We start from the raw sequence: 12,284 nt of genomic DNA, 5'->3' as shown, positions 1-12,284 counted from the left end.
TGATCTGTTATTTATATTTGTTATTTATATGACATGTATTACTACTGTGAAGCGCTATGTACATTTTATGGCGCTATACAAATAAAGACATACATACATATACATGCTATTCCCCCAACCACAAGTGAAAGAGTGTAGTAACTCTGCCCTCTTCTAGTACATCTTATTGAAAACAATGGCTGCTTCTCCTGCTGCTGTGTTGTGTATGTCTCATTACAACGTGTTAGTTGGTGCAATAATGTTGCATATGTCTGTAAGTTCAAAAAGTCTAAAAAGTCTCAATGAAATACATATATTTCTTTTTTTAAAGGAAGTGCATAATGTGACCAATTTCTATATACTTTTCATAGCCATTAACAATCTCCTAGGGTGCCTCAGGTGTGCTCCTTTTTGAGCACAAGTGTCTGTCCTTAAGTTATTTGGCGGGAGGTTTGAGGAGATATATAAACAACTGGAGACACAATTAAATGTAATCCTTTTCCTCCTCCTCCAAAGTATTTTTGAAGAATCCAGGCAGCCTTAAAATGAAGTAGTCCGACAGCGGATTTCATTCCGTGAATATGATTTTGCAGCAAAAGCTCGGGAAAATCCGTTGATCGGATTCAGACAAACTCGCCCAACTAAACGTCTTTAAAATCAGATGCTGATAAGGAGCTGTAGTCAGTACAGTACTCTAAACAAGTATTCTAAAACAAATCTGGGGCAATCACCAACAAGACCCAGGTACATCCTGGGTACATCCTGGGTACATGCTGGGTACATGCTGCAACATTTGCCTGACATTTCTGCAGACAGACTAATGGCCCATCGGATTAACAGCAGGGGTCCGTGGCAGTCCCATTCAAACTGAATGGGACTGTCAGGGACCCCTGCTTTGTTAATCCAATGGGCCATTAGTCTCTGCAGAAATGTCACTGAAATGTTTGCAGCATGTAACCAGCATTTACCTGGATCTTGTTGGTGATAGCCCCAGATTTTCCAAGGCAAGTTTTAGAAAACTCGTCGGCACACCTGTATAATGCAGCCACAATACTCCACATCACTGGGCAAAGCCCAGTATGTAATCACTCAGAAGAGAGCTTCCTCGCAGGTATGGCAGGGTCTTCTAAGTGCCTTCTTTTGTAGGTACTGGCTAAAGCCCCTATTCATTTATCTACAGAAATAAAGTCACAAAATATATTTAAAACCATATAGAGGGTATAGATAAGAAGATATATGTATGTATGTTTTTATTTATATAGCGCCATTAATGTACATAGCGCTTCAAAGCAGTAATACACGTGACAATCATATAGATAACAAATAATATAAATAACACATAAAGGGGAGAAGTACTTCAGACATAATAGTAACATTTAGGAAAAGAAGTCCTAGCTCCGAAGAGCTTACAATGTAATCGGTTGGTAGAAGGACGTACAGAGGATAGTAGGAGGACATTCTGGTAAGTGCATCTGCAAGGGGTCAAGGTTTATGTATGCGGTGTAAAAATATTTCTCATTGGGGCCTATGCTATCAGCCTTCATAACCCACTTATCAAGGCATTTTAACTATTATTGGCGAAAAATGCCTACAGCGAGTAGGGCTGAATCGCCAGATGAGCCGCGATAAGAGCCTAATCGTCAGTTTTGAAATTTGTGAAATTCTTATCGCAGCTCTAGAATGGCGATTTCCTCCCAAATTCCTCTCGCCAGAAAATTTTGTTGTGAAGCCGCTGAGAGGCTTCAGAGGTGGCGGTAAGAGGGACACAAAAAAAATGCATTTTTTCTGCATCGGAAAAGGCAATGAAGGGGTTAACTATCGGTGCCATGATTATTGTGGCTAGTGGGGGTGGGTGAAGGTGGTATTTGGCCCTTGGTGGATGTTCAGGCCTTGCGGGGGGGGGGATATGGATGGTGTTAACCCCTTCATTACGATAGCAGTTAATAAATTGGGTTAACCCCTTTCTCTACCCACTCGGTAGGTATAAATACCCACCAAGGGCCAAATGCCAAATTAACCCATTCTCCCTACCCACAATAAACATTGAAGTACCAATCAATGGGTAGAGGGTGGGGGTACTTGTGCCGGGGTGGGTGGTTAGGCCTCCACGGTGGGTAGCGGGCAGGATGGGTTAACCCCTTAATTACTATAGCGGTTATTAACCGCAAAGGTGATTAAGGGGCTAGGGGCCATTAGAATGTATTTTGCTATGTTTTTTTCGGGCAACGGAGGACATGGACCTGCAGTAAGCTGACAAGGATGCCCTCCATATTGCCTGGGGTAAGTAGAACTGTTTTATTTACTTTATTTATGCTGGCTGGCTAATGTTGTGTTTAATAATGGGCAAATAATCTATTTTCTATATCTGGGTAATAGTAATTTTGCCCATTACTGTACTGTATGTGTTTGGGGTGGGTAGTAGGCTTGTTGTGTTTATTTTTGTTTATTGTGGTTAGAAGGATTGGGTGAAGGGGGTAGTAGCCCCAAGGGTGGGTGTTTGGCCTACTGGAGGGGGGGTAGCGGGGACTTGTTACTACTATAGCGGTAGTGAAGGGGTTAACTCCTCCCACAACCTTCCAGCCAGGTCTAACCACCCACCCTAGGGCTACTACCCTCTTCATCCTCCCCCTATGCCCCCAATAAACAGACTATTGAAGTTGAACCCCTTCATTGCCTTAGCGTTTAACCGCTAAGGTAATGAAGCAGTTTTAATTAAAAAAACATATTACGGGTGTATGTGAGCAGGGGTTCTCTGGAGCAGAACTGCATTGATTTCAGGTCCGGGGACCCCCGGATTCCAAAGATACAGGCCCCGTTATGGGGTGCTGGTATCTCCTATGCATTTAAATGTCCCACCTCACGTCACCAGGACATTTAATGCATAGGAGATACTGGCACGCCATAACGGGGCCTGTATCTCAGGAAGCAGGGGGTCCCTGGACCTGAAATCAATGTGTGTGATACAGGATTTGATAGGAAGCCAGGAGAGGGATTTCTGCACGGGAGACGCTAAGACAGATTTCGGAAAGAGTAGAGTGATTCTGGAAGCAGCATTTAAGATAGATTGTAGTGGAGACAGGTGAGAAGCAGGAAGGCTGGACAGCAGGAGATTACAGTAGTCGAGATGGGAGAGAATGAGGGTCTGTGTCAGAGTTTTTGCAGTCGAACAACAGAGGAAAGGGCATATCTTTGTAATACTGCGGACGAAAAAATTTCAGGTTTTAGCTACCTTTTGAATTTGAGAGGAGAATGTGAGAGAGGAGTTGAGTATGACCCCTAGGCAGCGTGTGTGGGCTACTGGGTGAATGATAGTTCTTCCAACAGTAATGTGGAAGGAGGTAGTAGGGTCAGGTTTGGGAGGAAGTATAAGGAGCTGTAAGGATTCTGCTCGATACGTGCCAGGTTTTGCTGCAATTCGAGTTTTTCTAGTCACCTGCCCTTTCTACTCACTGTGGCCATTTTGGGGACCGGCAGCCTGCTATATAAGGCTGCAGTTCCTAGTGGGAGTCGCCGAGCAAAGTTCTAATGTTTGCAGCTCTTGTTGGTCTTTGCAGTCATGCTTTACCCTTTTGCCTTTTTTGATTCCCCTGTTGCTGACCCCAGACCGTGACCCCCGACCTCACTGCTTTCTGCCTGCCCTGACCTCTGCCTGTCTCCTGGACTTTGCAACACTGCCACCAGCCCTGACCGCTTACCGACTATGGATACTCTTACAGGACTTTGTTCCTGGGCTCTGGTCAGGCTCTTCACAGCCGCTCTGTTTTTGCCATGTTAAGTTTGTTACATAGTTACATAGTTACATAGTAGATGAGGTTGAAAAAAGACGTAGGTCCATAAAGTTCAACCTATGCTAAATTCAGACAACAGATACTTTATCCTATATCTATACTTACTTATTGATCCAGAGGAAGGCAAACAAAAAACCCCATTAAGGGGAAAAATTAATTCCTTCCTGACTCCAAGAATTGGCAATCGGATTAATCCCTGGATCAACATCCTTCCCATGTATACTTATTTGGTATATCCCTGTATACCTTTCCCATCTAAAAAGATGTCCAGCCTTTTTTTGAACAAATCTATTGTATCTGCCATCACAGTCTCCATGGGTAATGAATTCCACATTTTAACTGCCCTTACGGTAAAGAACCCTTTCCTTTGTTGCTGGTGAAATTTCCTTTCCTCCAACCTTAAGGGATGGCCCCGAGTCCTTTGTACTACCCGTGGGATGAATAGTTCTTTTGAAAGCTCCTTGTATTGTCCCTGAATATATTTATATATAGTTATCATATCCCCTCTTAGACGCCTCTTTTCTAATGTAAATAAATCTAAGTTAGCTAGCCTCTCCTCATAAGTTAGAATGTCCATCCCCTTTATTAATTTTGTGGCTCTTCTCCGCACTCTCTCTAGTTCCATAATGTCTTTTCTTAGGATTGGTGCCCAAAATTGTACTCCATATTTAAGGTGTGGTCTTACTAATGCTTTGTAAAGGGGCATAATTATATTTACTTCCCTTCCATCCATTGCCCGTTTGATGCAAGATAAGATCTTGTTGGTGGAGAGCCATCCAGGATGATATAGCAGATAGACATTCAGAAATTTTAGTCTGTACAGCAGGTGTAAGGTCAGAGGTTGAAAAGTAAATGTGTGTGTCATCAGCATAGAGGTGATATTTGAACCCACGAGATGTGATTAGGCCACCCAGAGTGTGTAAAGAGAAAAGAGAAGTGGTCCCAGGACAGAGCCCTTGAGTAACCCCACAGGGAGATCGATAGAGGAGGAGGGGGTGTTTGCAAAAGAGACACTGAAAGTACAATGGGAAAGGTAAGAGGAGATCCAGGATAAAGCTTTGTTACGAATGCCAAGAGTGTGGAGAATATGAAGGAGAAGAGGGTGGTCCACAGTACCAAACATTGCAGAGAGGTCGAGTAATATGAGCAGAGTGTATTGACCTCTGTCTTTGGCAGCATGGAGGTAATTTGTTATTTTAGTGAGGGCTGTAGTGAGAGAGTAGGTGTTGAGAATATGGTGCAAACGAGAGAATACAAGTGTCAGGAATCCACTCCTGGCTTTGGCTAGAGCCCTTCCATCCGGAGCTTTGCAGGTTCCAGACAATCTATTCCCTGCTTCTGCAATCACCTGCCTCCTGCTGCCTCCTGTACAGCTCTGGCCTGATTGGCCTCCTGTGCTATTTCGTGCCTGTCCAGCCCTCAGGAAGTGGCTGGACATAGACTTTGCAATCAAAGTTGCAAGTAACTGTGCATGTCACAGACTCCATGTTTGGCTTCTGGGCTCCTTGTGCCTTGTATCCTGCTTCCAGTCCCCGGCATCCCAAGGCCTTCTTGCATAGCAGCCCCGGCGCTGCTTTCCTTGTTCCTGGCAGACTTCGCTTTCGCCGCGCTGTAGCGGCTACACTGGTTTCCCCAGCATTTCCTGTGGCGTATCTGCACCTCTGGTTCCTGCTAACTCCAAATGGAGTGTACTCCTGGCCTTTTCCTGATGCACTGCATCACCTTCGCTGAAGCATCTCCGCTGCAGTGGCTTTGCTCAAGGTTCTAGCCTCCTGTGCTGAAGTACCTTCACCCAAGATTTCCTGTTGATGACCTCGGTTTGTTTCCTCGACCACCGCTCCTGTGCCGCCTGCCTTGACCACTGCCTGGATAACGTTAACCCTACTTTGTCCAATCCTGACCTGGCTATGTCTGATTATGGAATCCGCACTCCGGACCTGACTCCGTGGCTTAAGGTCGGTGTTTATATATCCCCACCTCAGTCCCGCGGTCCGGTACCAGTTTGTGGCAAGCACGTACGTTACAACAAGATGTTCAAGGAGTTTAGAGGCAAATGGCAGGAGGGAAACAGGCTAATAGTTAGAAAGACAGGTAGGGTCAAGCTTGCGGTTTTTGAGGAATGGTACAGTATTACTGTTGCATGTTTTAAGGAAGAGGGAAGGTACTAGAGTAGAGGGAGGAGTTAAAAATGTGTGTGAGCATAGGGATTATATTAGGAGCAAGAGGTTTTAGGAGATGGGAGGGAATGGCGTCAAGAGGACAGGTGGTAGAGGAAGAACAGATCAGCAATGACATATCCTCCAAGGTGATAGTGAAAAAAGTGTCACAGAAGGCAGAAGGAAAGTTAGGAAGAGGTGTAGGATGGAGGGGGATACAGAGGTGATGTCCTGATGTATGGATTCCACCTTTTCCTTTTAATTATTGGCAAAGTCCAGAGGTGAGATGGAGGAAGAAGAACAAGCAGTAGCGGGTGGTCTGAGTAGGGAGTCAAAGAGAAAGAAGAGTCGTGGATTAGACTTGTGCATGTTGATTAGTGAAGAAAAGTAGGTTTGTTTAGCTTGAGAAAGGGAAGAGATGAAACAGGATAGCATAAATTTGTAGTGAAGAAAGTCTGCGAGAGTGTGAGATTTCCTCCACAGGCGTTCAGAGGAATGAGTGCAGGAGCGCAGCATGCATATATGGGAATTTAACCAGGGTCTGGGGTTAAAAGGGCGAGAATGGCACAGACAAAGTGGGGCATGTAGATCAAGAGAGGAGGACAGGGCAAAGTTGTGGTTCCTGGCCACATTGTCAGGGTCTGGAGAAGAGCTGAGAGAGGAGAGGGAGGAGCGTAACGTGGAATAAAAAGCTAGTAGGTTAATAGAGTGCAGGTCTCTGCAGGAACGAGGGGTAGATGGAGGTGGAGAAGGGGAGAAATGAGAGAGAGAAAATGAGATGAGGTGATTGTCAGAGGGAGGAAAAGGGGAATTGAAGAAGTCAGAGAGAGATGTTTTTGGTGAAAACCAGATCTAGGTAGTGGCCATCTTTGTGGGGTCTGGCTGCACTTCACTGTTGAAAGCCAAAAGAAGAGGTTAGAGAGAAAAAGTGGGAAGCCCAAGGGAGAGAGGGTTCATCAATGTGGAAGTTGAAGTCCCAAAGGAGATGAACAGGGGAGTTTGAGGAGAGAAAGAAAGCCAGGATTCAAAGAGAGAGGGAAAGAGAGAAGGTGGATGAGTAGAGGTAGGTGGGCCGCCACATGGACAGGGAGAGGAGAGAAAATCTGGACAGTGTGCACCTGAAAAGAGGGGAAAGCAAGAGCAGGTGGAATAGGAAGGGTTAGGTAGTGGCAGATAGAGGAGGGCAGTAAACCCACGCCTCCACCCATGCCATCAGGGCATGAAGTGTGGGAGAAAAAAAGGCACCATAAGAGAGGGCAGCTTCCAGTGTAGAGTCAGACTGAGCGAGCCAAATCTCAGCTATAGCAAAGAGGAGCAGAGAGTGAGAGAAAAGAAGTAATGCACAGAGAGGAACTTGTTAGAAAGGGATCGTGCATTCCAAAGGGCACAAAAGAAAGGGAAAGAGGGGGGAGGGTGACAGGGGATGGATATGAAGTTAGAGGAGTTAACACAGAAGGAGTTGAAATTGCATGTGGGAGGCGAGGATGAGCACATACAAAATTAAGGCAGGGACCAGGATTGGGAGATATATCCTCTGAAGCAAAGAGGAGAAGCATGGATAGAAAGTGAATGTGTGAGGAAGATTTGTAGGGGCATGTTTTAGTGCAGGGGATATAGCTGTGTAGTGTCAGATTGCGCGAGTAAGAGAGGAGTTCATGTGAACTGAGAATTGCAGAGGGAAGGAGAGATGGAGATATATGAATAGAGTTACAAACATAATGAGATGTGTAGAAAAAAGCATTTATATTGAAAAGAAGTGTTGATATATTTATACTAAATATAAATAGTAGTGGCTGCATGGCAGCAATAGTTTAGTGCTGAGATGTGCAGTCTCGGAAAGATAATATCCTCATTTACAGTGTAGTTCAAATCCAGGATTCAGGGCCAGTAGGTGTTGTGTTGTCCACTTGTTTCACTCCTGTTTAACTCCCTATTCAACTCCACACTACATGCTACTTAAAAAAATGCAACTTTAAATATAGGGTGCAAAACAGCTAAGGGTGCTTTGTCTGTAGTTAAATAGCTCTAAAAAGTCACCTAACTGAAGTTTTTATTGCTAGTTACAGTAGTTTGGTTGCAGAGTCTCCGTACATAAGAATCCAACATGATGTGGGTATAAATACAATCTCACACTTTCTGAAATCAAAGGGCAAATAATTTCAAACACACAGTACCTTTGTATGGGGATTCATAAACGTTATCCAAAACCATTATTACATTGTTTGAAATGATAAGGTGTATCAACAAGTAAGAGGAACAACAAGGGGCATGACTTGTGTTCCAACCTGTGAAAATGTGCCAATTTCTGGGATAGAGGGAGGAAATTATTGTCTTTTCTGAAGAATTGTCTTAATACACAGAAAATATATTACTCTGACTGTGTTTTATAAATTATTTCTTCCTAATAGGCACCAGGGAATTATTATTGTATTTTAGAAACACTAAATTCAAATACCGCCAGTTTGAAACTGACATCTGAAATAAATTCTCAACAGATAGTGTTCATGTATTTTGAAATTGTGAGCGCAAAGGGTATGTACTAAAATACATAAGAAAACAGACAGTTTATCACAAGTTGAGTCCGCATTCCAGATCTTTGCTGAATAAGAATCAAATGAGCTAGTTTTTACATTGGAGGAGACATTGTTCAGCTATCGCTATACACATGCAAAAAAGATTTGTGAATCGGATTAATAGCAAAACAATTATCAAGAAAGCATATACAATGGCAAAGACAAGCCATAAAAATGAATTACTCGCAGAAAAACACAGATTTGGAACAAAATATAAAAAGTTTTACTGGTCTCCCTTACAATTGATCCTAAACGCTGCTGCTAGAATCATTTTATACTCTCCTACATCTGTCTAAGCATCTCTCCTGCTGAAATCCCTCTCCTGGCTTCCTATTAAATCCCATATTATTTTCAAAGTTCTCCTTGTCACTTTTAAGGCTATACACTCTTCTGCCCCTCTTTACATCTCAGCACTAATTTCTCACTACACCTGCCCGACTCTTGTGTTCTGCTTTCTCCACCCTAGAACCTCTCACTTACTGCCCCACGTCTCTGGAATGTCCTTCCCCTCAATAATTGGCTAGCGCCATCTCTCTTCACCTTTAAGGCCCATCCTAAAACACACCTCTTTAATTAAGCATTTAGGTAGCGCTGTTAGTTAATATTATACATCTCAATGCATATACTGTACCATTATACCTTGCCAACCAACTTACCATAACATGTCCTGTACTGTCTCTGTAAGTTCTCTCTACTTACTACTTAGATTGTAAGCTTTTAAGGGCAGTGACACCTTTTCCTTTTTTTATGTATCAAGGGCTTATTCTTATTATGTCACGGTTTTTATTGCTTTAAAGCGTACATGGATGGCGCTATATAAATAACGATATACATATTGTGCATACATGCATAAGTACCTACAACAAACAGTAGGATGGTACACAATACATTTTACAAAGATACTGGTGCCTGTTAAATGAAGATAAAGATCTATGCTATATAGTGGTACTGAAATTTGAAAAAGGAGATGTCACTGTGGATTTGCCTTAAAGATATGGCTTATTCTGCCATATTCTTGGGAAAAGCTATAGGATAGCCAAAACGTTGTTGTCTAACAGTAGGTGATCTTTTATACACTTTTTTTTTAAGCAAATCCGCTGTGCCCTCTCCTTTTTTCTTATTTCATATATTCTTACAAGTAGCAAGACTTCATTGGGGAAACTAGTGCACCGGTAGAAGAATTGCAAGTATATTTTGATATATTGGAGTGCTATATGGCAGCGGTGCGCAAACTGGAGGGTGCGACCCCCAGGGGGGCGCGGGGTTTACAGAGGCCCCGCACGCTTCCCGAAGGCACATAAATTAAGTGCCGGGGGAGCTGCAGGGCCTCTGTAAACATAACTTACTTTGGCTCCAGTGGGTTCTCACACGCGTCGCTATGGCAACGCGCCGTCAAATGACGCTGCAAGGTCATGTGCCATCACGTTGCTATGGCAACGCGATATCATGACGCCGCAGCCGACGCCGGAGCGGGGATGTGGGGGGGTGCAGTGGTGAGGGGACCACCAGCAGGGGGGCACAGGGAAAAAAGTTTGCACCCCCCTGCTCTATGGCATACAACTAACTTGATTAGGGTGGACCACTGTCAAACCAGACTTGGTTGAAAATAAAAATAAGTGAAAAATACAGATGTAGAAATTGTGCAGCCTGCAGATATATCAACCATAGTAAAAGATTTAGCAACTCATTAAACTGTAACTGTACAGACTATTCATCAATTGCAAGACAACAGGGGTCATTTACATGACTGGAGTTGTGAACCTAAATAAATGTGTGTTGGGCAAATAATAAAAGAATTCAAAAGGATCCTTGAACATACAGTATGGGTTCCATTACCAAGCATAACAATTTTAGACATTGTCAGAGAGATATGGCAGACATTTCTATAGAGAGAAACAGAATATATGTTAAAGCAACATACTGTACCTTGACCCAAAAGGTTTAAACTTGGTATTTATGTGCAGTATGCAGAACTAAACATTAACAATGAATATGTGCCAAGTGCTTTTAGGAAATGGAATATTTAAGTGATAGTACCTAGGCATTACAATTCTGTATGAAGAATTCACAGACATTCTGCTTTGCTACATTAACATACACTCATGTTGCATATGTTTATATCTGTATTTGCTGTTACTCTATCATATCTGCTTCTACTGTGTATGATTACCTCAAGTGTGAAGAATAGACGTCAGTAAGTGCCACAAGAGAAACTCGATGCCTCACAGGCTTTATGATTTTAAAAACATGATAAAATCTTTATGACTGAAGAAAACAATCACATTATTTTTTTTTGTTGCCACAAGCATTATATTTACTTAAAAGCTTGTGACAATGAAAGCAAATATTTTTCACAGGGTGCCGGTAAAATAGCTGCCAGAATGATTGTAGTAAATAGCTCTGAAATTGTTTCTATGATTTACTTCAAATGCCTTTGGGTATAATTTTTGCTTTTCTTACAAACTGGATTGTCTCCTTCAGGTCACGGCGCTGTACTCAATGCTGATGGTGATGTGGAACTTGATGCAATCATAATGGACGGGAAAACTCTTGCTGCAGGTGCTGTTTCATGCATCAAGAATATTTCCAATCCAATCACTTTTGCTCGCTCAATCTTAGAGAAGGTACAGTACGACATCTCTTTCAGATTTACTTGTTATTGTGTTAATGTTTATGACATTGTAATCTTAATCAAGAAAAAAGTTTTTATAAAAGACAGCAATGTCAAATTGTTAAGATAATTCTTATTTGTTGAACATTCATATTTTGACATTTGCATTGTGGCTATGTTTTGCCTTCATGTTTTTCTAAACAACGTTGTTGTTGTTATTTCCATTTGTTATACAATAAGTAATACAATTGAAGGAATATAATAAAAATAAAAAAATACATACGTTTATATATTCCATAGAGGTATATCAATCAATTCTGATCTAAACAGACTACAAACTGATCTAAACTGTACATTTTAAAAATCAAACAAAACAAATTCTGCGGAATAATTTGAAAAAGCATCTACTGTACCCTGCTTCTCTGCAAGGTTAGAGCTAGTATCTTCTTGAAATTGAATTGTAAACTCCTCACCCCACCTGCTCCCCTCTAGAAAACTATTTCTCATGTTGAGTAACAAAGAAAGTTGAGGTGCAAACACCCGCAGGAAACAACTGTGTTGCAAATAAAGTTATATTTTTATTTATTTATAAAAATGTTTTACCAGGAAGTAATACATTGAGAGTTACCTCTCGGTTTCAAGCACAGTATGTCCTGGGCACAGAGCTATAAAAAATACATGGTTACATTAAAAGAAAAGGGTTATACAGTGAATTCACAGACATTTCATGCACAGATAGAGTTGGAAAATTGGGTACAAGGGATAAAGGGCTTATGAGTTGCAGATTGAAATAGAGCAGCTTTAACATCACCAAACATCGGCGAACGTCAGCAAACGGCTCACACCCTTTGGCTGCTCTTCGGCTGCGCCAGAGGATGTCCGCCTTTGGGGCAACGCAGATGTACACTGGGGTGGTTGAGATTGAAACTGCTGCAGCTGTGAACAAAAAGATCTTTGTGTCCTCTTGGCTCACTAACAATCCAGTGGTGGGGGTTGATGTTCCACAAAGAACAAGCACATGTTAACCCTTAGCACGCTGGTCCTGTGCAGAGGGGAGAAGTTCTTGGGGAGCCCCATCAGGCTGTCCACCTTTGGGGCAACACAGATGTGCACTGGGGTGGTTGAGATTGAATCTGCTGCAGCTGTGAACAAAAAGATCTTTGTGTCCTCTTGGCTC

General features: G+C 42.5%; 1 protein-coding gene across 1 annotated transcript in view; it reads left to right on the top strand.

Moving 5' to 3' along the window:
- The window catches only part of LOC142493679 (isoaspartyl peptidase/L-asparaginase-like), a 222,716-nt gene that overhangs the window by 18,330 nt on the left and 192,102 nt on the right, over positions 1 to 12,284 (top strand). The window contains exon 3 of the mRNA XM_075598110.1: positions 10,978 to 11,120. Coding sequence (XP_075454225.1) covers positions 10,978 to 11,120 — 143 coding nt within the window. The remainder of the gene's footprint in view (positions 1 to 10,977; positions 11,121 to 12,284) is intronic.

The sequence above is a fragment of the Ascaphus truei genome, chromosome 4 (assembly GCF_040206685.1).
Source record: "Ascaphus truei isolate aAscTru1 chromosome 4, aAscTru1.hap1, whole genome shotgun sequence".
Lineage (NCBI taxonomy): Eukaryota > Metazoa > Chordata > Amphibia > Anura > Ascaphidae > Ascaphus > Ascaphus truei.
The sequence above is the reverse complement of the archived record's forward strand: the minus strand, read 5'-3'. Positions and strand labels throughout refer to the sequence as shown.